This window comes from Ranitomeya variabilis, chromosome 5 (assembly GCF_051348905.1).
Source record: "Ranitomeya variabilis isolate aRanVar5 chromosome 5, aRanVar5.hap1, whole genome shotgun sequence".
Classification (NCBI taxonomy): domain Eukaryota; kingdom Metazoa; phylum Chordata; class Amphibia; order Anura; family Dendrobatidae; genus Ranitomeya; species Ranitomeya variabilis.
The window spans coordinates 631,375,748-631,402,636 of record NC_135236.1 but is presented as its reverse complement, the minus strand read 5'-3'; the positions used below and the strand labels follow the sequence as shown (position 1 = coordinate 631,402,636).

Genomic DNA, 26,889 nt, shown 5'->3' with positions numbered 1-26,889 from the left:
TCTGCTGATTAGCTGAAACCAGAACTGATAGTGAGTTTGAATTTTCCGCTCATTGTTCAGTTTCCGCTTTTCTTTCCAGCTTGTAATATAATGTAACTTCTTCCCCCGTAATGAGAATTATCCCAGATACAGTCTATAGATAAAAGGGCAGCACAAAGAGAGGGGAGCAGACAGGGCCCCCGTGTATGGCAGGAGGATATAACGGACACGGCCCAGGCTGTGACCACTGCTGACATTACAGGCAGTCGCACAGGGGCTCTCACAGCGGCATATACACAGCCTGGTACCAGCCCCGTCCTCAGGAATCGCAGGATCTTCGGTTTTCATAGATAATATTACATTAACCCCACTACCCAGGACTAATCCCACTTTCTCCTTATTCTCGGCTCTTCTGCAGCTGCTGGAGATCAGTCTTTATATTCCCGGCATTAGTGACATTTGTGCCATGATGGGAGCCACCATTACTTGGGGCAGAGTTGTGGTAAACCGTAATGTAGTCCTAATATTTGTGTTTACTTCGTCTCCAGGCAATGATTCCTTTTCCCCACACATCGTAGCAGACGTTGCTGTAGAGTTGGGACCTTCTGTGAGGAGAATATCATGGTCGATATTTTCTTTACCCCCAACATCCATTGTCTGCTCTTCCATGGAGTCTTCCTTCTCTACAATCTACAGGTAGATCCCGCTTATCAGGAGACATTCTGGCGGCCGCCGATGACCGATCTGTAGGATCCTGACATCAGAGTATTATGTGCGGCCCGGAGTCCTGCGCTCAGCAATCTCCTTCATGATCGCACAATTTCTATCGCAATCCACCTGTAGCTGTAAAACTGGTCGTTAAGGAGAATTCTAGAATAAGCTGCTGGGGAGAAGATCGGGGAGTTATTGTGGGATCTGCCCAATATGTCACCTATATGAGGAGGCTCTGGCCAGTATATCCTATATACAATGTTCTGACATAAATGGAGCCGATAGTCTCCAGATTAGACACAAGGTGGAAATCACTGCAGTTGAATAACGCTGATTAGTTTTACATCACTTATTTATGAAACCGAGTCCATGATCCCCGGGCCTTTTTCAGAAAGATAATACTACTATCCTAATCTGTGAAATGCAATGATGGCTTGTTCTAGATTGCCTCAAATGTATCTATGGTTTCCAGATAAGGAAGCAATATTCACTGGATAGCAAAGCTGTGGGTTCCCGGTCAAAGTAGGGGAGCCGCATTATCCAGACTCTGGGACTAGGGTTTTTTTTTTTTTTTTTTTATCAATATCTTGTCCTAAATATTCTAACCTGGTTTTCCCAATCAGATCCCACTATAGCTCTAATAAGGGGGAAAGTCCAGACGTTTTCAAAATCTATGTTAAGATGTTGCCTAGAAACCTAAGATCCTGCTCTTATTGGGGGGCTGATTAGTATCGGGCTCAGCGTCTCTGCAGGGTACAATATCCCCTGTACAGATGATGCCTGTAGTATCGGCTACAGCCTGGGACGTGTCTTTTATACTCTCCCCTCTTATTTTCCTTCCCCTCTTTCCATACTGGAGCCGGCACCGCGGACTTCGGGTGATGCGGTCTCTTCTCATTGATCTCTAACAAAGTAAACAGATCTCTGGGGGGTATATCTGCACTGTGCCCCCCAGAGACCCCACAGTACATACCCTGGTGTGATGTGGTTACTAACTACAAAGCAGAAATCCAAGTCCTGCCGTGAGATGAATGTTCTGATTCTGCTACATATTAAACTGATCAGATTCGTGTGGATTTTAGGGGGCAGCGAATATTCACAGGGAATGTGGCCGTATGAGGCAGCTGGATAGAGGGACGCCCTGTGTACCGGGTACGTAGACTCCTATGTGATGACCACGTCCTGGACACTAATGGTTGGGATGGATGGCGCCTCTGAAGATTATTATAACCTCACCAGAATAATAATGACGACCGATCCAAGTGTTTGGGGGCAGACAGCTGGGAGGACAGGACCCGGTGTTATCAGCGGGGTAGTAGAGCTGCCCCCACCAGTATACACAGCGATCGCCGCTACAGCAGAGGGGCAGGTAATAATCTGACGGACAAAGAACAGAGATTGAGAGGGAAATTCAAAACCACCAACGGATCTGTAATCAGCCAATGAGGGAGAGACATCCGCAGGCGCCGACCAATACCAGATACAGGAATATCCGCCACCATTTAACTCCTTAGTGGCCGTGTGTGCGCTGATCCCCACTACACACTTGCTTTACAGAAGCGGCTACTTCCCCCACCCGAGACCCGGCAGCGTCACATCAGGCTCCTGGCAGAACGTAGGAGACTTGTCTTAGTCGGGCTGTGATAGGATGGTTGTTGCTGTGTCCCATATTGTAGGTGATTAACGATATTCCCGTGACCGCTTAGCGCATTCTCTATTCTCACCCAGTTCTTAAACGTGCGACAGCTATTACATACCTGACGTTTTATAAGGAAGGGGCAAAGTGTGTACAGTGCCCAGCCCGGGTCTGTGGTGGTGGAGGCGCGGTTTCTGTACAGGGCAGACGTAAATGAGGGGATCTGCAGGAGCACGGTCACTAAGGAGTTAATAAAGTAAAAATAATTGGTGATTGGTCGGTTCCTGAGCTCGGTTCTTTATGCTGATGTTTCGTGGTCATTTACCCATCCGTTGGTGGATTTCAATTCCCCGCTCATTCGCTGCTCGCGCTCCGAGGGATCATCATAACCGATCCCAATCAGCTGCCGCACGCGCTGGGTCCTAGTGCCGCCTCTCCAGCCTTGCAGCTTGTTCTGATCGGAGATCTCTGTGCTTAGTTTCTTTACCTCATTTGTCCCCCAGATCGGTGATGGCGCCTTATGTGAATCTATTCTGCCGCACTCTCTACGGCTTCGGAGGCTAATTGTGTTCTCTTCTTTATCCCAACTCCCCAAAGGCTCTTATCAGAGCCGCCCACATTTTGCATGAAAGACTACAATACCTGCTCCTGGAATAGAAGCATTAATGTGATCGGACTGTAGATTTGCAGCAGAACATGCGGAAGCCTCAATCTGCTCTCGGTCACTGGTTCTGTCACGTTTACTATGTAAGTCCGAAGTGTATTCGGCGCTATGGAGGATATTCACTGACGGTATGCAGCGCTATATCGGGGTATACTGGTGTAACTACTGATGGATGATTGTCCGCCACATCCCTCACGCACTGGGTCCTAGTGCCGCCTGATTCCTTTGTTCTGCTGTTGGAGGCAGATGGGCTGTTACGCTTTCATTGCTCTGCTGCATTTTCAGCTTGATCTCTTTCGGATATTATTTTTAATTAACTCTTTCCTCCACAGACCGCTGCCGTCAACTGCTCGTTATACCCGTCTCTATTATGATCTGTTGTCTGATTTTGTTTTTTATAACCCACATATATATGTATACTAAATATATCCGGAGCTTGTGTTATATTAGAGAACGGATACTGCTCCGGGGATTCAGACCCCTGTTGGGTGGAAATCGGTCGTTGATCACTGAACACTAGCAGATCGCTCGATCTGACACAGCTTTGTGAGAAGACACAACAGCGCGACGTGTGGGAACGTCATATCATTATTCTAGAAATCCGCCCTAAAACTCGCCGGGAGTCACCGGAGCACTTCAGGATGACCCTTTTAGTGTTCGCTGATGTTTGAAGGCTCCGATACAGCACAATGAGCTGTAACCAACCGTCTCCTGAACATTCAACAGCAGCTCTGAAGGAGAAAATGGTGGAACATCAGCGGAAAGTCGGCGACAAAACGCAGAGAGCTCCGATCACAAGGAGGAACGGCTGGAAAAGTCAGTGAGCAACGAGAGAGTTAACAGCTCATGTCCGCCGCTTAGCAGAAGAATGTGGAAGAGGCGCAAGGACCCAGCGCTCTGAGAGGACACGGATCCGCAGGAGGCAGCGGAGGAGCAGCTCATGTAATGACGGGGTGGGCGGCTTTGTCAGTGGGGAGATTGATACAAGCACTGTGCCGTATGCCCCCTATATAGTGATGTGTACCCCGTTATGCTGCGCTTTTCCGTGTGCTGTGGGTTTTATTACTTGAGCCACTGAGCAAAGGCAACAAATGACACCAGAGGCCGTGTTCTGTCCGCGCCCTATCCGTGTATTGTCCTGGCTCTGCCTGTCGATAAATTGCAGTGTGTATGTGATAGTACTTTTATATATGGAGTTATGATTCCATTTTTTTACAATTACTGCATTTTTCATCAAGTAGAGAAATAAAAAACAAGCAAATACATAGTGGGGACACGGGTAGTGTCCTAGACCTCCGACTGCCATGGCAACCACTGTCATCGGCGACATCTTCCTTATGCTCTGCTGCCCCTTCCTCTGCCAGGAAGGTCCTTTATAAATAAGAAATCAGGGTCTGTAGGAGAGGACAGTGGGGTCTGTCCCTGAATAGCGGCGCTGGACATAGCGGGGAGCCGGTACACTGACTGATCGGTGGCCGCATTCTCCTCGCAGGTGATTTGTTGCTTCGGACATTGTTACTGACGGTTCTCACCAGTTGTTTCTAGTTGGGGAAATGTCGCAGCGATCAGTCCTGGGCTCTGAATAGACAATCTGGTCAGCTGAGAGAGAGATCCGGGTGAGGAGCACAGGGGAGAGGCCGAGATCCGATCACTGCTCCTCGCAATAGGTGGCTTCCTCCGATCACTTGCGACAGTGAGAACATCAGTGAGAGGATCGCACCGACCCGATAGCAATAAAGGCAACCAAATGAGTCCCTGTATATCACCACACTGGCACTTCAATAATACATACTCACAAAAAAGACCTACTAATACGTAGTCAAACAGTAGCGAACCATATAATTAAAATCATCAATATTTTTTAAAAGATAATCGACAAAAAACAATCATAAAGACATTCAACAGAAGGGGCTCCAGACGGTATGGCAATATGCTTAACCAAAGATGGTAAGTATACAGCTCCACCATAGCAATAAATAGGAACCCCGTAATATAGTATATATCCATTATATGGGGTAACATATAGAACAATTTCACCTATAAAAGAAGAGCCTGGAGCTGGAAAATCCCACGCTGGCATATGTCATTCAAGACCAGCATACCATTATCAACAGTACAGGTGAAGGCTGTGAATCTAAATATCTCATGAACTCCAATGAGCCTAGACAAACCATCAACCACAGCGATAATGCCACACAGTCCCTGCTCAATAGCACCAAATCACCATTATAGTACCTGTCAGGACGCTGCGCAAGGATGACAATGTCAACGTGGATGCCAAAAACTGCCACAGAGATCCTCCTCACCCCAAGGTACGTTTCGCCCTGGCTTCTTCAGGGGGGTAGTAATAAAGTCACGACCGACCAAGGTAAAAGCTCCTATATAAAGAATGCAGCACTATAGGGGGGTATACATCACTATGCATGGGTAAAACCGATACATGGGGGTTTCCAGCGCTCTATTGAGGGTATGTAGTACAACATGGTGTTTGTAGCTCTATAAGAGGAGTATATAGCACATATGGACGGAGGGTTTACAGTGCTATATACACAACATTACGTGTAAGGTATACAGCACTATTTGAGGATATAAAGGACCATCTGGAGTTTATACAGCACTTTATGAGGGTATACCTTGCTATATGGACAAACACCGCAGTATACGGGGGTACGCAACAGTATATGGGGATTTACATCACAGTCTGGGGGCGCGGCCCATGGAGGGGAGATTTATTTATGGAATAACCAATGAACTGCAGAGGGCGGAGCTTCTGATGTTGATCACCTGATTTTGTCACCCAATAGCACAGCGGTCTGACATCAGTGCTCATTTGCATGGGCCGGCTATAAATTCCGCTGCTCTGGGAGAGTCAGGATCATTTTTTACTCTCACTTGTGACAAGAACTATTTGCGTTCATTATGGCTGATCCCAAGTCTGCTCCAGCCCCCAAGAAGGGCTCCAAGAAAGCCGTGACCAAGACCCAGAAGAAGGACGGCAAGAAGCGGAGGAAGAGCAGGAAGGAGAGCTACGCCATCTACGTGTACAAGGTCCTGAAGCAGGTCCACCCCGACACCGGCATTTCCTCCAAGGCCATGGGCATCATGAACTCCTTCGTCAACGACATCTTCGAGCGCATCGCAGGGGAAGCCTCCCGCCTGGCTCACTACAACAAGCGCTCCACCATCACCTCCCGGGAGATCCAGACCGCCGTGCGCCTGCTGCTGCCCGGAGAGCTGGCCAAGCACGCCGTGTCCGAGGGCACCAAGGCCGTCACCAAGTACACCAGCGCCAAGTGATCTGCTCCTCCCCCTGCTCCGCCATCACCCCAAAGGCTCTTCTAAGAGCCACCACACCGCCTACATGAGAGCTGTGACTGCTGATGTGTCCTGTCTCCCCGAGGTGTCTGATCGCACCGCCCGGGGCTCTGCGTCTAGTGACGGGAAACAGCAGGTGAAGTAATAGAAGTGATTAACTGGGAGAGAGAAAACCTTGTCCGTATTAGTAATACTGTGGTTATTTCTCTGTAAGTTGCTCTGTGCAGTCGCTTCTAGTCAGATAATTCAGTTTTGTTAATGATTCTCTTGTTTCTTAGATAACAGGAGACATTTGTGGTCGGTGGAGTTGATATAGAGACTTTCTGGATTCTTCTCTTTATAGAGGAAGAATTGACGTCATTACATTTAGAAGCAGCGGGAAATTCAAACCCCCTAACCGTTCTGTAATCGGCCAATCAGGAGCGGGAGGGAGGAGCTAATGTTGCCACTGGTAACACGTTCGCAGCTCCCGCTCAGTGGCTGATGCCTTGTGCTGTTCTTTGTCTCCATATAACACGTGGTCACGGGACGGACCGATATCGGGAAATCTGGTTGTGTAGATCGAGCATTGGTCGCTTACTTCCCATAACAGGAGTCTGCAGATTTTCCAGGTTGGGGGCGCAACATCAGCTTCGGTTCTCGTTCATGGCTATAGAGAATGAATCCGCGTTATCCTAATGCTGTGATGTGCCCGTGTCTGACCTGGAGACAATCAGTATCGTGGAGGACGACATACTGGCCAGAGACGTTACAGGAAAGACCGATGTTGCGTATTCCTGCAGATCTCACCCTGTCTCCTCATTTCCGGATCAGTTCTACAGCTACAGGCAGGAGGTCTGTGATAGGAAGTGTCCCATCATGTATTGCAGAAAAGAGAGGAAGCAGCGGAAGCATATGGACAGCGGTAAGGTGCCTGACACTGGCAATGCAACTGTCACCAGGGCCCAACCACAGCAATGTCATCCATGATGTGCTGGGAGGAAGTATTGACTGGAGAAATACAAGTGCTCGGACTGTGCTGCCATAACTCTGCCGCTAGTAATGAGGACTCCAGTTATCGCAATGTCACTAATGCCGGGAATATCAAGACCTGATCCCCTGCAGCTGTAGGAAGAGCCGTGAGTGAGGAGTTGGGGCGCTTTCAATTGTAAACCTAAAATCCTGTGATGGAGGACTGGATCAGGCTGTGTATATGCAGGTGAGAGATCCCCCTATGCCGCTGCCTGGATTATCGGTCACAGCCTGAGACTTGTCTTACTTCCGACACACACTGGGGCCCTGACTGCTCCACCTCTATTTGTGCTGCTCCCTCCTCTTTAGCTTTTGGAGTTGGCACCGCTGATTTGGTGAGAAGCTGCTCGTTCTTAGCAATTCATGGTGTGGCAGATAACGAGATCACTTAGCACGTCTTCGGCATCAAGGCACTGACAGGTGATGAGCCCCTCTCCATCCACTCATTACTGACAGGATCATTGGCAGCAGAGGACCCACTGCCCCGGATATTAGTAAGGACTGCTCGCCCCTCTCTATTCATGACCAACATGTCCTGCTGGGTCTGTGGGAAGTCCTACAATAATAAGGAACTTCTAACAGACTGCCTCTTATGTTGGCGCTGGGTTCTCCGAGTAATGGATGTCGGGGACAAGGCTGAAGTTGTTTTCTTATTCCTTATTCGGATCTGAAGTTGGTGTCTTATTCGGCAATTTTTTTTATTTTCTGTTATCGGGGTTTAATAAAAACAAATAAGCGTCACAAGAATAACATGCAATGCACGGAGGTTCGCTGATTTGAATACACTTAAAAACAGCTACAAAAACCCCCCCAATAAAACTAGCACATATATGGGCACCAAAGAGCGTTGAAGAAAGGGTTAAATGACTTTTAGGCCACTGATGTCACACTGCAGACATATGGAACAGGGAGCCCCACATCAAAACCAGGCACCTCCAGCCTGGCCCAAATGGGTTCTGGCCGCCAGAACTGGCATCAAAGTGGGCAAACAGCTGATTGTCACATATTTGAATAAGTAGCTGATGTTTTTAAGGGGTTATATGACTTTGGGCCGCTGATCTCACACTTAGAATCCATAGATAGTGATGCCCTGCATCTAACAAAGGTCCTGTTAGCCTGGCCCAAATGGGTTTTAGGCATCAGCACTGGCATCAAAGTGGGCAAACAGCCCATTTTCAAAGATTTGAATAAGTCCTGCCTCTTATTTTGGCGCTGGGTTCTCCGAGTAATGGATAATGGATGTCGGGCGTCACTGTCAGCGCAGTGTAGGCATCTTCCGCAATGATCTGCATGTGTAGATTCAACAGTGAAGGAAGCATCAGGAGGCTCCTAAGAGGATGAAGTCTCCCCGGGGACCAGTGGCCTCCGTGCTGTCAGTGGTTGTTACTGCCGGAGATGGGGAGATGTGTCCCGTGTGTCTGACCCGGAGACGGCTGCATTACATTTTCCGGCACTTTATCACAATCAGTATTGTGGGCGATATACTGACAGGGAAACGTCCTAGAAGCGACATTTCGGGGCAGACTGATTCATCTACTTTACTAGTTTATTCCTGCAATCTAGGTAGAGATCACAGCTACAGGCAAGAGGTCTGTGATAGAACATGATGGTACAATACCTCAGTAATACCCGGGCCACAAAGAAGCTACCACCTCCTGAGGAGCCAATGTCCGGCTGTGTGCAGGGATGTGACCGGCTTTATCCATCAGCAGCCCGGGTGTGGGGGATTGCTGAGAGGATAGTACTGCTGAGCCGGCAAGAGATAGTGAGAGTAGTAGTGCGGTGAGCTGACGACCCTGGGCATTGGTGATTAGCCTGCTTCCAATCTGGGGGAACAGAGGCAGGTACTAATCCGACATCAATCTAGCAGCGATTGAGCGGGAGAATAATGGCGAATAACCGATCCTTCAACTGCAAATGACAGAGAATCATCGGCCCAAAGCGCCAATCAATACCCAATAAGTGTTTCCTCCTCCATTTAACACCTTAGTGCCCGTGTTTGTGCAGATTCCCGCTACACTTCCCCCACCCCAGGCCGCAGCGCTCACACCAGGCTCCTATGAAATATATGAGGCTTGTCTGAGTCTGGTTGGATCGGAGCAGTTACAGCGGGGAGTCAGTATAGGATATTACGTGAGTGAGGAGCCTCCTGCACGTGCAGATGGGTTGTTGTATTATCACAAAGGCTCTTGTTAGAGCCATCACCTATTGTCCGGCAGAGCTGTGTGATCAAAGCTCTATTTTGTAGGATGCATCACTACATGGAGTTCTATATGGAAGGTACGTGGGGAATAACGCATTACAGGGGTACACAACACAATCCGGGCATGTACAGCGCTATGTAGGGGAACATAGAGATTTACATGAAATGAACTGTTATTAGCTCCGCCCCCTGTAGCTCATTGGTAGCTCCTCAATTCTCTTCGCTATTGGCAGATTCAGATCCGTCCAATGACAGGGTAGGAAGGCGGGGCATCAGCCTATAGAAAGCAGCGAACACGGTCTTGTCTCCACACAATTCTCTGACGTTATTGTTACCATGTCTGGACGCGGCAAACAAGGAGGAAAGGTCCGCGCTAAGGCCAAGACCCGCTCATCCCGGGCAGGACTACAGTTCCCAGTCGGCCGTGTGCACAGGCTTCTCCGCAAGGGCAACTACGCCGAGAGGGTGGGCGCCGGCGCTCCGGTCTATCTGGCCGCTGTGCTGGAGTATCTGACCGCTGAGATCCTGGAATTGGCAGGCAATGCTGCCCGGGACAACAAGAAGACCCGCATCATCCCCCGACACCTGCAGCTGGCGGTGCGCAATGACGAGGAGCTGAACAGGCTGCTGGGTGGGGTGACCATCGCCCAGGGGGGCGTCCTGCCCAACATCCAGGCCGTGCTGCTGCCCAAGAAGACCGAGAGCAGCAAGGCGAGCAAGAGCAAGTGAGCGCTGCTGCCGATCTCCCCTGTCCACACACCCAAAGGCTCTTCTAAGAGCCACCCAGATCCTCCTCCGAAGAGCCGCACCGCTGATCTAGGGAAGGGTTCACACTAGTGTCCGATAACTAGTGATGGGACTTCGGGGGTTTTTTTGGGAATCGGCTCTTTCGGCTCTTGAATCGGCTCTTCAGTAATCTCACCAAAATAATGACACAAAACCTTTTAGTTAACATTAACAGATTAACATTGTTTATATTATTTTTCATTATAAGAACATCAAACAAATGCAAAAAATGTGCAACGGGGTATAGGAACGGAGACACGGACATCATACCTCATGTGAGTTTATCCTTAGCTTGCCCTGTCCACTCTGTAATTGTAATCTTTATCGGTACAATTTGATAGAGGTAGTGAGCGCTAATATACATGCTGTGTGGCAGTAATTAACTAATTAAAGCTCTATTTATTCCACCACCGATGCTCATTGAGCTCTGTGCACCACGGTCACATTTTCTGACAGGTTGCAGCTCATTAAAAGACAGGTCCTTTTGTATAGGCATTTTTTGCTATTGATTCCTCAGTTGTTTTTTTTTATTGATGTTATGTGGATATATACGCTCCATTTACATTTGGAGGTTTTTTGCTGGTAAAAATTGTTTTTTTGTAATTATTAATAAACATTACTGCATTTAATATTATTGAACATTGTGGTTTGAGTCTTGTTGCGTGTTTTTCATGGCAATTCTAGACTTATTTTTGGATTTGAGTACTTTCAGCAGCAGCTTTCCTCTCTCCCCCTCCAGCACACAGTCTCTCCTGGCTCCTCCCCTCCACCACCAGGCTGATGGCAGCAGCACAATGAAGGGAGGAGAGCAGAGAGCCACTAGATTACAAGCGGCTCACTGATAGGTGCCAGCTCATATCGTTCACAGTGAAGAGCCGGCTCGTTCATGAACGTCACATCACTAACTACCGCTAACACAGCGCCAGGCGGTATATAGAAGTATCTATACACGTTCCGTGCTCCACTGTACTGCGGTCACCACAGAGCAGAGATTCATGGCGTGATGTGAATGATCCGGCGTCATGTTACTGAGATCACACACAAGAGGGATAAGTACAGTTTATACAGGGGACAAAGCTGAGGGAAGCCGGCTCTTCATAGAACACTGGGTGCGGCTAGGGTTGAGCGACTTTAATTTTTTTAAGATCGAGTAGGGTTTTGGGAAACCCGATTTTGTCCAGAGTCGAGTCGAGTGCAGTCGGCCGATTATCGCTAAAAGTCGGGGATCGACCGAAACACGAAACCCAATGCAAGTCAATGGGGAAGCATAGTCGGCAGTGAGTGGAGGCCAGGAAAACACCTACAGTGCCCATTTTAATGCCAAAAACATCCATTCTTGTTTCTGAAGCTTGTCAATCTTAATTAACTTTATAATAATAGTTGGGCATAGGGAATTGGGGGTCATTTGGCAAAAGTTGTGGGGGGAGTAGGGCCGGCTCAAGTTTTTCGTGGGCCCAGGAAATGCGGACTACGTCACGGCGGTGTTGCAGGGAAAGGTAATTATTTAAAAGTTGCAAGTGCTGTGATCCTGAGCAAGCAGGGGGGGGGCCCACTCGTTCGCATTGCCACTGGCACAGGGCCCCTCAAAGTACGGCGGTGTGTTTGCATGGCGGGGGCGCCTCCCACCAGCAGCGACACTTTTGCGTACTCTGAGGGGCCCTGTGCCAGTGACGTCGCCAACGAGTATGCCCCCCCACCTGATGAAGGAACCTGCACTTTCATCTGCACCTTCCTCTTTGTCCCTGTGTAAGGTGGTATAACATGCGGGAAGGGGAACCTTACTTTCAGCAGGGACAGATTCTGGCTGTGTAGAGTACAAGGGGAATGTAGTGGTCTCGGTCAATGTACCAGCAGACTCATTTAGCAGTGGCTGGGCAATGGGCAGGATGAGGAGGAAACAGATATAGGGCCAAAGAATAAAGTAGGCTACATGCAGTTCAAAATTGGTAACAGGACTAAACAGGCGGCATTGCTTTGTTCAGTGGAGTAGCAAACCCAAGAGCAGCAGACACTGTTTCAAGGGCCTAACCACACTAGTAGGCCAAATGCAGTTTAATATCTGATAGTATAGGGCGAAAGCCAGAATGTGGAAGCTCAGCTTTGTTCAGTTGAGGACAACACCAGGGAGGGGCAGACACCTTTAGTAGGCCGGAAAAGCCTATTGCATTTTTTAAAATGGTAATTTGGAGCAGAAGGTTGAAGCTCAGCTTTATTTAGTTGAGGGCAACACCAGGGAGGGGCAGAAGCCGTTAGTAGGCCCTAACCACCATTTTTTTTTTAAAACCACTTAATGAGAGCCGGAAGGTTGAAGCTCAGCTTTATTTAGTTGAGGACAACACCAGGGAGGGGCAGAAGCCGTTAGTAGGCCCTAACCACCATTTTTTTTTTTTAAAACCACATAATGAGAGCCGGAAGGTTGAAGCTCAGCTTTATTTAGTTGAGGACAACACCAGGGAGGGGCAGAAGCCGTTAGTAGGCCCTAACCACCTTTTTTTTTTTAAAACCACATAATGAGAGCCGGAAGGTTGAAGCTCAGCTTTATTTAGTTGAGGACAACACCAGGGAGGGGCAGAAGCCGTTAGTAGGCCCTAACCACCTTTTTTTTTTTTAAAACCACATAATGAGAGCCGGAAGGTTGAAGCTCAGCTTTATTTAGTTGAGGACAACACCAGGGAGGGGCAGAAGCCGTTAGTAGGCCCTAACCACCATTTTTTTTTTTAAAACCACATAATGAGAGCCGGAAGGTTGAAGCTCAGCTTTATTTAGTTGAGGACAACACCAGGGAGGGGCAGAAGCCGTTAGTAGGCCCTAACCACCTTTTTTTTTTTTAAAACCACATAATGAGAGCCGGAAGGTTGAAGCTCAGCTTTATTTAGTTGAGGACAACACCAGGGAGGGGCAGAAGCCGTTAGTAGGCCCTAACCACCTTTTTTTTTTTTAAAACCACATAATGAGAGCCGGAAGGTTGAAGCTCAGCTTTATTTAGTTGAGGACAACACCAGGGAGGGGCAGAAGCCGTTAGTAGGCCCTAACCACCATTTTTTTTTTTAAAACCACATAATGAGAGCCGGAAGGTTGAAGCTCAGCTTTATTTAGTTGAGGACAACACCAGGGAGGGGCAGAAGCCGTTAGTAGGCCCTAACCACCTTTTTTTTTTTTAAAACCACATAATGAGAGCCGGAAGGTTGAAGCTCAGCTTTATTTAGTTGAGGACAACACCAGGGAGGGGCAGAAGCCGTTAGTAGGCCCTAACCACCTTTTTTTTTTTAAAAACCACATAATGAGAGCCGGAAGGTTGAAGCTCAGCTTTATTTAGTTGAGGACAACACCAGGGAGGGGCAGAAGCCGTTAGTAGGCCCTAACCACCTTTTTTTTTTTTAAAACCACATAATGAGAGCCGGAAGGTTGAAGCTCAGCTTTATTTAGTTGAGGACAACACCAGGGAGGGGCAGAAGCCGTTAGTAGGCCCTAACCACCTTTTTTTTTTTTAAAACCACATAATGAGAGCCGGAAGGTTGAAGCTCAGCTTTATTTAGTTGAGGACAACACCAGGGAGGGGCAGAAGCCGTTAGTAGGCCCTAACCACCTTTTTTTTTTTTAAAACCACATAATGAGAGCCGGAAGGTTGAAGCTCAGCTTTATTTAGTTGAGGACAACACCAGGGAGGGGCAGAAGCCGTTAGTAGGCCCTAACCACCATTTTTTTTTTTAAAACCACATAATGAGAGCCGGAAGGTTGAAGCTCAGCTTTATTTAGTTGAGGACAACACCAGGGAGGGGCAGAAGCCGTTAGTAGGCCCTAACCACCTTTTTTTTTTTTAAAACCACATAATGAGAGCCGGAAGGTTGAAGCTCAGCTTTATTTAGTTGAGGACAACACCAGGGAGGGGCACACAGACAGACTCCTTTAGTAGGCCTGAAAAGCCTATTGCATTTTTCAAAATGGTAATTTGGAGCAGAAGGTTGAAGCTCAGCTTTATTTAGTTGAGGGCAACACCAGGGAGGGGCAGAAGCCGTTAGTAGGCCCTAACCAAAGTTGAAGGCCAAATGCAGTTTAATTTCTGATACTATAGGCCGAAAGCCAGAAGGTGGAAGTTCCGATTTAGACAGTGGAGCACAATTTGAATTAGGGACTGCAGACAGACTTAGTAGGCTGTCCCCTGTGGACCATGCATCCACCACATTAACCCATTGCGCCGTAATGGACACGTAATCTTCCGTGGCCATGCCTACAGGTCCATGCGTCTGTTGTCAGGTGCACCTTTGTACTCACAGATTGCCAGAGTGCATGGACAATGCGGTCTTCTACATGCTGGTGGAGGGTTGGGATGGCTTTTCTCGCAAAAGAAGTGTCGACTGGTTAGCTTGTAGCGTGGTACAGCGTAGTCCATCATGGCCTTATTAATAGTAAATAAAATATATAACTAGGCTCTATGAACTTTTAAATAGGTTCCAGGGGTACACGGGCAGCATTGGTGTGGTCAGTGGAGGAGTATTGCAAGTAGGGGCTGCAGACAGGCTATCAAAGGCCTAAAATAACAAACAGTAGGCAGTCATGGCAGTTTTACATCGGTTACATGGATACACAGGCAGGCACTCCAGGCAGCATTGTGGTCAGTGGAGGAGTATTGCAAGTAGGGGCCGCAGACAGGCTATCAAAGGCCTAAAATAACAAACAATAGGCTCATTGCAGTTTTACAGCGGTTACATGGATAGACGGGCAGGCAGCTTGGTGGTGGTGAGTGGAGGAGTATTTAAAGTAGGGACCGCAGACAGGCTTCAAAGGCCTAACATAAGAAAATGGGCTGGCTGTAGGCACTTTATAATTGGTTCCAGGGGTACACGGGCAGCAGTGGTCTGGTCAGTGGAGGAGTATTTAAAGTAGGGACCGCAGACAGGCTTCAAAGGCCTAACATAAGAAAATGGGCTGGCTGTAGGCACTTTATAATTGGTTCCAGGGGTACACGGGCAGCAGTGGTCTGGTCAGTGGAGGAGTATTTAAAGTAGGGACCGCAGACAGGCTATCAAAGGCCTAACATAACAAACAATAGGCTCATGATGGCAGTTTCACAGCGGTTACATGGATACACGGGCAGGCAGCTTGGTGGTGAGTGGAGGAGTATTTAAAGTAGGGACCGCAGACAGGCTATCAAAGGCCTAACATAAGAAAATGGGCTGGCTGTAGGCACTTTATAATTGGTTCCAGGGGTACACGGGCAGCAGTGGTCTGGTCAGTGGAGGAGTATTTAAAGTAGGGACCGCAGACAGGCTATCAAAGGCCTAACATAACAAACAATAGGCTCATGATGGCAGTTTCACAGCGGTTACATGGATACACGGGCAGGCAGCTTGGTGGTGAGTGGAGGAGTATTTAAAGTAGGGACCGCAGACAGGCTATCAAAGGCCTAAAATAACAAACAATAGGCTCATGGCAGTTTCACAGCGGTTACATGGATACACGGGCAGGCAGCTTGGTGGTGGTGAGTGGAGGAGTATTTAAAGTAGGGACCGCAGACAGGCTTCAAAGGCCTAACATAAGAAAATGGGCTGGCTGTAGGCACTTTATAATTGGTTCCAGGGGTACACGGGCAGCAGTGGTCTGGTCAGTGGAGGAGTATTTAAAGTAGGGACCGCAGACAGGCTATCAAAGGCCTAAAATAACAAACAATAGGCTCATGGCAGTTTTACAGCGGTTACATGGATACACAGGCAGCTTGGTGGTGAGTGGAGGAGTATTTAAAGTAGGGACCGCAGACAGGCTATCAAAGGCCTAAAATAACAAACAATAGGCTCATGGCAGTTTCACAGCGGTTACATGGATACACGGGCAGGCAGCTTGGTGGTGGTGAGTGGAGGAGTATTTAAAGTAGGGACCGCAGAAAGGCTTCAAAGGCCTAACATAAGAAAATGGGCTGGCTGTAGGCACTTTATAATTGGTTCCAGGGGTACACGGGCAGCAGTGGTCTGGTCAGTGGAGGAGTATTTAAAGTAGGGACCGCAGACAGGCTTCAAAGGCCTAACATAAGAAAATGGGCTGGCTGTAGGCACTTTATAATTGGTTCCAGGGGTACACGGGCAGCAGTGGTCTGGTCAGTGGAGGAGTATTTAAAGTAGGGACCGCAGACAGGCTATCAAAGGCCTAACATAACAAACAATAGGCTCATGGCAGTTTCACAGCGGTTACATGGATACACGGGCAGGCAGCTTGGTGGTCAGTGGAGGAGTATTTAAAGTAGGGACCGCAGACAGGCTATCAAAGGCCTAAAATAACAAACAATAGGCTCATGGCAGTTTTACAGCGGTTACATGGATACACAGGCAGCTTGGTGGTGAGTGGAGGAGTAGTGCAAGGAGTGTCTGTCCCAGTACTCCCAAAATATAAATAGATGTTAATGTCTCGCAAAACAACCAAAACAAAAAAAAAAGGTGGCATACTTAGGTACAGGGGTGGGCTCATCTACTGAGTTTCTGACATTGTAATTTGGCAGTAACTATTTAATGGTGCCAATATAGGACACAGACACAGACTACTTTAAGTTGCATCATAGATGTCTACAAATTTGTATTGTCAGTGCCAGACATTGAATGATGTCAGCGAATAGACTAAAGATTGGTGGAGCTGTGCGACATAATTTTGCACGTGGTAGAGCACATTTTGAGCTGGGGTAGGGGGGAACTCTCTTGAGGCCGGCGGGACCGCCCCAGGGCCCCTCATGTTACAACGGTGTGTCTGACGTTGGGTGCGCACCACCACCGCCAGAGACACTACATTGTACTATGAGGGACCCAGTAGCAATGCCGTCAACCAAAAGCGAGCACACCCACCTCTTCAGACAAACAGCAGTCTCACGGGTGCTTGCGCCAAGTCGCGATACCACGGCCCCGTGTGGGGAGTTTTGCCATTTAGGGAGGTGTAAACATGTCGTATGCTGTACAATCAGCTGCAGCAAATTAGACATTAGAAAAGTAATTCACAGGCAAGAGCTTTTCATAGGAAAGCTAGGTGTCGGCCGGGCAAGGTGGGGCAAAAGATTTCGAAATCCAGTTGTGGTTCATTTTAATGAATGTTAGATCGTCAACATTTTGGGTAGCCAGACGAGTCCTTTTTTCGGTTAATATTGAACCTGCAGCACTGAATACTCTTTCTGATAGGACACTTGCTGCCGGGCAAGCAAGCTCCTGCAATGCATATTCTGCCAATTCTGGCCAGGTGTCTAATTTGGAGGCCCAGTAATCAAATGGGAATGACGGTTGAGGGAGAACATCGATAAGGGATGAAAAATAGTTAGTAACCATACTGGACAAATGTTGTCTCCTGTCACTTTCAATTGATGCAGCAGTACCTGTCCTGTCTGCGGTCATAGCAAAATCACTCCACAACCTGGTCAGAAAACCCCTCTGTCCAACGCCACTTCTGATGTGTGCACCCCTAACACTCCTAGTCTGCTGCCCCCTGGAGCTTGTGTGAGAACGATCACGTGCGCTGTGTGCTGGGAATGCCTGAAGCAAACGGTCAACAAGAGTTGATTGTTTGGTTGCTAATATTAGTTCCAAGTTCTCATGTGGCATAATATTTTGCAATTTGCCTTTATAGCGTGGATCAAGGAGGCAGGCCAACCAGTAATCGTCATCGTTCATCATTTTCGTAATGCGTGTGTCCCTTTTTAGGATACGTAAGGCATAATCCGCCATGTGGGCCAAAGTTCCAGTTGTCAAATCTCCGGTTGTGATTGGTTGAGGGGCAGTTGCAGGCAAATCTACGTCACTTGTGTCCCTCAAAAAACCAGAACCCGGCCGTGACACGCAACCAATTTCCTGTGCCCCCGTGAAAGTTTCCGCATTAAAAATATACTCATCCCCATCATCCTCCTCGTCCTCCACCTCCTCTTCGCCCGCTACCTCGTCCTGTACACTGCCCTGACCAGACAATGGCTGACTGTCATCAAGGCTTCCCTCTTCCTCTGGTGCAGACGCCTGCTCCTTTATGTGCGTCAAACTTTGCATCAGCAGACGCATTAGGGGGATGCTCATGCTTATTACGGCGTTGTCTGCACTAACCAGCCGTGTGCATTCCTCAAAACACTGAAGGACTTGACACATGTCTTGTATCTTCGACCACTGCACACCTGACAACTCCATGTCTGCCATCCTACTGCCTGCCCGTGTATCCTCCCACAAATAAATAACAGCACGCCTCTGTTCGCACAGTCTCTGAAGCATGTGCAGTGTTGAGTTCCACCTTGTTGCAACGTCTATGATTAGGCGATGCTGGGGAAGGTTCAAAGACCGCTGATAGGTCTGCATACGGCTGGCGTGTACAGGCGAACGTCGGATATGTGAGCAAAGTGCACGCACTTTGAGGAGCAGGTCGGAGAACCCAGGATAAGTTTTCAATAAGCACTGCACCACCAGGTTTAAGGTGTGAGCCAGGCAAGGAATGTGTTTCAGTTGGGAAAGGGAGATGGCAGCCATGAAATTCCTTCCGTTATCACTCACTACCTTGCCTGCCTCAAGATCTACTGTGCCCAGCCACGACTGCGTTTCTTGTTGCAAGAACTCGGACAGAACTTCCGCGGTGTGTCTGTTGTCGCCCAAACACTTCATAGCCAATACAGCCTGCTGACGCTTGGCAGTAGCTGGCCCATAATGGGACAACTGGTGTGCAACAGTGTCATCTGCCGATGGAGTGGTTGGCCGACTGCGTTCTGTGGAAGAGCTGTAGCTTCTGCAGGAGGACGAGGAGGAGGAGGAGGGGGTGCGAACGCCTACAGCCAACTGTTTCCTAGACCGTGGGCTAGGCACAACTGTCCCTAAATTGATGTCGCCTGTGGACCCTGCATCCACCACATTCACCCAGTGTGCCGTGATGGACACATAACGTCCCTGGCCATGCCTACTGGTCCATGCATCTGTAGTCAGGTGCACCTTTGTACTCACAGATTGCCTAAGTGCATGGACGATGCGCTGTTTAACATGCTGGTGCAGGGCTGGGATGGCTTTTCTGGAAAAAAAGTGTCGACTAGGTAGCTCGTATCGTGGTTCAGCGTACTCCATCAGGGCTTTAAAAGCTTCGCTTTCAACTAAACGGTAGGGCATCATCTCTAACGAGATTAGTCTAGCTATGTGGGCGTTAAAACCCTGTGTACGCGGATGCGAGGATAAGTACTTCCTTTTTCTAACCAGAGTCTCATGTAGGGTGAGCTGGACTGGAGAGCAGGAGATCGTGGAACTTTCGGGTGTGCCGGTGTACATGGCAGACTGAGAGACGGTTGGAGACGGTATTGTTTCCGCCGGTGCCCTAGATGCAATATTTCCTCCTACTAAACTGGTGATTCCCTGACCCTGACTGCTTTTGGCTGGCAAAGAAACCTGCACAGATACTGCCGGTGGTGCGGAAAATGGTGGCCTTACAGTGACGGAAGGGATGTTGCGTTGCTGACTAGCTTCATTGGCCGAGGGTGCTACAACCTTAAGGGACGTTTGGTAGTTAGTCCAGGCTTGAAAATGCATGGTGGTTAAGTGTCTATGCATGCAACTAGTATTTAGACTTTTCAGATTCTGACCTCTGCTTAAGCTAGTTGAACATTTTTGACAGATGACTTTGCGCTGATCAGTTGGATGTTGTTTAAAAAAATGCCAGACTGCACTCTTCCTAGACTCGGATCCCTTTTCAGGGATTGCAGACTGAGCTTTAACCGGATGGCCACGCTGTCCTCCAACAGGTTTTGGCTTTGACACGCGTTTTGGGCCAGATACGGGCCCGGCAGATGGAACCTGTTGCGATGTTGATGCCTGCTGCGGCCCCTCCTCCACCTCCGCTTCTGAACTACTGCCGCCTGCACCCTGTTCCCCCAATGGCTGCCAATCGGGGTCAATAACTGGGTCATCTATTACCTCCTCTTCGAGCTCGTGTGCAACTTCGTCTGTGTCACTGTGTCGGTCGGTGGTATAGCGTTCGTGGCGGGGCAACATAGTCTCATCAGGGTCTGATTGTGGATCTGTACCCTGAGAGGGCAATGTGGTGGTCTGAGTCAAAGGAGCAGCATAGTACTCTGGCTGTGGCTGTGCATCAGTGCACTCCATGTCAGAATCTACTTGTAATGGGCATGGCCTGTTAAATGTTTCACTTTCTAAGCCAGGGACGGTATGTGTAAAGAGCTCCATGGAGTGACCCGTTGTGTCGCCTGCTGCATCCTTCTCTCTTGTTGTAGTTTTTGCTGAGGAGGACAAGGAAGCGACTTGTCCCTGACCGTGAACATCCACAAGCGACGCGCTGCTTTTACATTTACCAGTTTCGGAAGAGGAGGCAAAAGAGCTAGAGGCTGAGTCTGCAATGTAAGCCAAAACTTGCTGTTGCTGCTCAGCCTTTAAAAGCGGTTTTCCTACTCCCAGAAAAGAGAGCGTTCGAGGCCTTGTGTGGCCTGACGACGAAACTGGCTCCACAGCTCCAGACTTAGGTGGAATATTTTTATCCCCACGACCACCTGATGCTCCACTACCACTACCATCATTACCAGCTGACAATGAACGCCCACGACGACCTCTTGCACCAGACTTCCTCATTGTTTAAAAATCGTAACCAAACTAACTTTATTTGTTGCTGTCAAACAACTTACACGGTGAGCTATAACTTCAGTATGATTTCAATATCCCTTAACAGGTTGGTGAGACCACAAGGAAAATCAGGCACAATGTTACACACTCTGTTTTCTGTGACACCAAATCACAGAGATGACACACACGCAGGACTGTCACTCAAGCACTAATGTCAATATTAATCTCCCACCTAATTTATTTATTTTTTTTTTCTCTGTGAGACTTTAGAAACCAAATAATATTTAAAAAAAAAACAAAAAAACAAGGCTTTCTATGGCCCACTGAATGAGAGATGGCACGCACAGGAGTGGCACACAAGCCCTGACTGAGGCCAATATTTTTCTCCCACTGATTGATGTAGTGTTTTTGTGTTGAGGTTGATTTTAAAACACAAATGAAGGAAAAAAATAAAAAGGCTTTCTATGGCCCACAATTAGAGAGAGAGGTGGCACACCCAGGAGTCAAGACTGGCACACAAGCTGAAATGGCAATATTACTCTCCCACTGTTTTTTTATGTATTTTTTTTTTATTTTCAGGGAGACTTTAGAAACCAAATAATATTTAAAAAAAAAAAAAAAAACAAGGCTTTCTATGGCCCACTGAATGAGAGGGACAGAGGTGGCACACCCAGGAGTCAAGACTGGCACACAAGCTGAAATGGCAATATTACTCTCCCACTGTTTTTTTATGTATTTTTTTTTTTTATTTTCAGGGAGACTTTAGAAACCAAATAATATTAAAAAAACCAAAAAATAAATAGGCTTTCTATGGCCCACTGAATGAAAGGGAGAGAGGTGGCACACCCAGGAGTCAAGACTGGCACACAAGCTGAAAGGGCAATATTACTCTCCCACTGTTTTTTTATGTATTTTTTTTTTTTATTTTCAGGGAGACTTTAGAAACCAAATAATATTAAAAAAACCAAAAAATAAATAGGCTTTCTATGGCCCACAATTAGAGAGAGAGGTGGCACACCCAGGAGTCAAGACTGGCACACAAGCTGAAATGGCAATATTACTCTCCCACTGTTTTTTTATGTTTTTTTTTTTTATTTTCAGGGAGACTTTAGAAACCAAATAATATTAAAAAAAAAACAAAAAAACAAGGCTTTCTATGGCCCACTGAATGAGAGGGAGAGAGGTGGCACACCCAGGAGTCAAGACTGGCACACAAGCTGAAATGGCAATATTACTCTCCCACTGTTTTTTTATGTATTTTTTTTTTTTATTTTCAGGGAGACTTTAGAAACCAAATAATATTAAAAAAACCAAAAAATAAATAGGCTTTCTATGGCCCACTGAATGAAAGGGAGAGAGGTGGCACACCCAGGAGTCAAGACTGGCACACAAGCTGAAAGGGCAATATTACTCTCCCACTGTTTTTTTATGTATTTTTTTTTATTATTTTCAGGGAGACTTTAGAAACCAAATAATATTAAAAAAAACAAAAAATAAATAGGCTTTCTATGGCCCACTGAATGAAAGGGAGAGAGGTGGCACACCCAGGAGTCAAGACTGGCACACAAGCTGAAATGGCAATATTACTCTCCCACTGTTTTTTTATGTTTTTTTTTTTTATTTTCAGGGAGACTTTAGAAACCAAATAATATTAAAAAAAAAACAAAAAAACAAGGCTTTCTATGGCCCACTGAATGAGAGGGAGAGAGGTGGCACACCCAGGAGTCAAGACTGGCACACAAGCTGAAATGGCAATATTACTCTCCCACTGTTTTTTTATGTATTTTTTTTTTTTATTTTCAGGGAGACTTTAGAAACCAAATAATATTAAAAAAACCAAAAAATAAATAGGCTTTCTATGGCCCACTGAATGAAAGGGAGAGAGGTGGCACACCCAGGAGTCAAGACTGGCACACAAGCTGAAAGGGCAATATTACTCTCCCACTGTTTTTTTATGTATTTTTTTTTTTTATTTTCAGGGAGACTTTAGAAACCAAATAATATTAAAAAAACCAAAAAATAAATAGGCTTTCTATGGCCCACAATTAGAGAGAGAGGTGGCACACCCAGGAGTCAAGACTGGCACACAAGCTGAAATGGCAATATTACTCTCCCACTGTTTTTTTATGTTTTTTTTTTTTATTTTCAGGGAGACTTTAGAAACCAAATAATATTAAAAAAAAAACAAAAAAACAAGGCTTTCTATGGCCCACTGAATGAGAGGGAGAGAGGTGGCACACCCAGGAGTCAAGACTGGCACACAAGCTGAAATGGCAATATTACTCTCCCACTGTTTTTTTATGTATTTTTTTTTTTTATTTTCAGGGAGACTTTAGAAACCAAATAATATTAAAAAAACCAAAAAATAAATAGGCTTTCTATGGCCCACTGAATGAAAGGGAGAGAGGTGGCACACCCAGGAGTCAAGACTGGCACACAAGCTGAAAGGGCAATATTACTCTCCCACTGTTTTTTTATGTTTTTTTTTTTTTTCAGGGAGACTTTAGAAACCAAATAATATTAAAAAAAAAAAAAAAAAAAAAAATAGGCTTGCTATAGCCCACTGAATGAGAGATAGCACACACAGCAGTGGCACACAAGCCCTGACTGAGGCCAATATTTTTCTCCCACTGATTGATGTAGTGTTTTTGTGTTGAGGTAGATTTTAGAACACAAATCACGGAAAAAATAAATAGGCTTTCTATGGCCCACTGAATGAAAGGGAGAGAGGTGGCACACCCAGGAGTCAAGACTGGCACACAAGCTGAAAGGGCAATATTACTCTCCCACTGTTTTTTTATGTATTTTTTGTTTTTTCAGGGAGACTTTAGAAACCCAATAATATTTAAAAAAAAAAAATAAATAGGCTTTCTATGGCCCACTGAATGAGAGGGAGAGAGGTGGCACACCCAGGAGTCAAGACTGGCACACAAGCTGAAAGGGCAATATTATTCTCCCACTGTTTTTTTAGGTTTTTTTTTTTTTTTTCAGGGAGAATTAGAAACCAAATAATATTAAAAAAAAAAAAAAAAAAATAGGCTTGCTATAGCCCACTGAATGAGAGATAGCACACACAGCAGTGGCACACAAGCCCTGACTGAGGCCAATATTTTTCTCCCACTGATTGATGTACTGTTTTTGTGTTGAGGTAGATTTTAGAACACAAATCACGGAAAAAATAAATAGGCTTTCTATGGCCCACTCAGTGAGAGATGGCACACACAGGGATGGCACTGTAGCAGAAATGCCAATCTTAATCTCCCACAAAAAAAACAAACAAAAAAAAAAAAAAAACTGTCCTACAATTACTATCTCCCTGCAGTAATGTAAGCCAGGTATGGCAGGCAGCAATAGGAGTGGACTGATGCACAAATTAAATAAAAAGTGTGGAAAAACAGAAAAGATAGCTGTGCAGAAAGGAAGGAACAAGAGGATATGTGCTTTGAAAAAAGCAGTTGGTTTCCACAGTGGCGTACACACAGCAATACAGCTATCACGGAGCCTTCTAGGGCAGCCCAATGAGCTACAGCGCTGAGGGGAAAAAAAAAAAAAAATAGCTTCCACAGTCCCTGCACACCGAAGGTGGTGTTGGACAGTGGAAATCGCTGCAGCACAAGCGGTTTGGTGGTTAGTGGACCCTGCCTAACGCTCTCCCTGCTTCTGATGAAGCGGCAGCAACCTGTCCCTAAGCTCAGATCAGCAGCAGTAAGATGGCGGTCGGCGGGAACGCCCCTTTATAGCCCCTGTGACGCCGCAGACAGCAAGCCAATCACTGCAATGCCCTTCTCTAAGATGGTGGGGACCAGGATCTATGTCATCACGCTGCCCACACTCTGCGTTCACCTTCATTGGCTGAGAAATGGCGCTTTTCGCGTCATTGAAACGCGACTTTGGCGCGAAAGTCGCGTACCGCATGGCCGACAAGCACAGGGGTCGGATCGGGTTTCATGAGACGCCGACTTAGCCAAAAGTCGGCGACTTTTGAAAATGATCGACCCGTTTCGCTCAACCCTAGGTGCGGCTACTACCGAGACATCTCACTGAGTGCACAGCCTTCCGAGCTACAGGGTTTACAGTCCTGGCACAGCTGACTAGCCGCTTCCTGGATTTATGGGGAAATAGTCATTATCCGTCCCAATCACTGCACAAAGTCCTCCCCCAATAAGGGCTCATTTTCAGCCATCTGCAGATTATTCTTCTGACGCTGAGTTCTGCGAGCGACCCTCAATCTGCTCTTCCCGTGGTGTCCGCGCTGATCCTATCACAGCCCGACTAAGACTAGTCTCCTACGTTCGGCCAGGAGCCTGATGTGACGCTGCCGGGTCTCGGGTGGGGGAAGTCGCCGCTTCTGTAAAGCAAGTGTGTAGTGGGGATCAGCGCACACACGGCCACTAAGGAGTTACATAGAGGCGGATATTCCTGTATCTGGTATTGGTCGGCGCCTGCGGATGTCTCTCCCTCATTGGCTGATTACAGATCCGTTGGTGATTTTGAATTTCCCGCTCAATCTCTGTTCTTTGTCCGTCAGATTATTACCGGCCCCTCTGTTGTAGCGGCAATCGCTGGTATTCCGATAGGGGCAGCTATACTACCCCGCTGATAACACCGGGTCCTGTCCTCCCAGCTGACACGTCCCAGGCTGTGACCGATACTACAGGCAGCTGTACAGGGGATATTGTACCCTGCAGAGACGCTGAGCCCGATACTAATCAGCGCCAAATAATAGCACGATCTTAGGTTTCTAGACATCTTAACAGATTTACAAAACGCCTGGACTTGCCCCCTTATTAGAGCTGTAGAGGGATCTGCTTGGAAAACCAGGTTAGTCTTTTTAGGTCAAGATATCGGAAAAAAAAAACCTAGTCCCAGATCACACGCATATCCCAGAGTCTGAATAATGCGGCTTCCCCCTCCTTTGACCGGGAACCCACAGCTTTACCGAACTCCATCTTTGCTATCCAGTGAATATTGCTTCCTTATCTGGAAAACCACAGATACATTTGAGGCACTCTAGAACAAGCCATCATTGCACGCAAACATCGCCCTATAGCCGCCAGTCCTGACACCAAGAGCGGCAGGAAGAAGCTGAAGCCACAAAGCGGGGATTTCAAAACCAAAAGTTGTAACAGCACCATCCGCCCATACACAGCACCAGAGGACTTTACCCGGAACCGCAGACCAGTGTTATCCGTTATTGTCATCCGACATTCTGCACATTTGTCTGTCTTGCTCATCGATGAAAATAACACAAGAGCGTTCTAATAGAGAAGTCACCAGCGCAAAGGAGACATAAGATCACAGCACAGGAAACTAAGAGTAACCCTGCACGTAGATGTTGGTGGCTCAGAAACGGTTTCTAAACAAATATATTAACTTAAAAAAAAATAAAAAAAACAACAATCTGTCCTGACAACCCAAAGGCTCTTTTCAGAGCCGCAGCCGCCCACATCTTCTAAGTGAGAGGCTACAATTTCCTATTCCTGCGCTCTGGTTCCGGGAGTTTTTATATGTTGAGCGGCACGGTGGCTCAGTGGTTAACACTGCAGCCTTTAAACGCTGGAGCCCGTTCTTTGTCTTTCTGTAACACGTAGCTTCAGGACGGACAGATATCGGAAATGTTTGTGTCCTGCGATCACTGGCCACTTACGTTCCATACAGGAGTCTAATAGATAATAGAAATATCCAGGCATCCCATAAAATCTCTCTATGGCTGCATCTGCCCTCTACACTGCTGTACACGCTCAATTCAAATACTGTTGTATTTTTCCCACAAAATGTTGTATTCTGCCATAAAACACTGTATACACCCATGTAATGCTGTATACCACGCTTATAGCGCCACATACCCCCATATTGTGCTGTATCCGCCAAGATGATGCTGTGAATATCGCACAAGGCTGAATACACACCAGATACTGCAGCAAACCCGACCTCTATATAGTGCTGTATTCTGCCATATAGCTCTGATTACTCGGCAAACCCGTTTCATGCTCCATATGCTGCAGTATATAGAAAATAGCGATGTAAACAC

The 26,889-nt window shown here is 47.1% G+C and overlaps 3 protein-coding genes across 3 annotated transcripts in view; all 3 read left to right on the top strand.

The window, feature by feature from the left end:
* The window catches only part of LOC143773936 (histone H1.01-like), a 213,435-nt gene that overhangs the window by 87,273 nt on the left and 99,273 nt on the right, over positions 1-26,889 (top strand). The window lies entirely within an intron of this gene.
* LOC143773918 (histone H2B 1.1-like) lies at positions 5,847-6,341 on the top strand. Its single transcript, XM_077261220.1, has one exon. The coding sequence runs from the start codon at positions 5,910-5,912 to the stop codon at positions 6,285-6,287; it is 378 nt and encodes a 125-aa protein (XP_077117335.1). The 5' UTR covers positions 5,847-5,909; the 3' UTR covers positions 6,288-6,341.
* LOC143773917 (histone H2A type 1) lies at positions 9,856-10,939 on the top strand. The gene has a single exon (XM_077261219.1). The coding sequence runs from the start codon at positions 9,856-9,858 to the stop codon at positions 10,246-10,248; it is 393 nt and encodes a 130-aa protein (XP_077117334.1). The 3' UTR covers positions 10,249-10,939.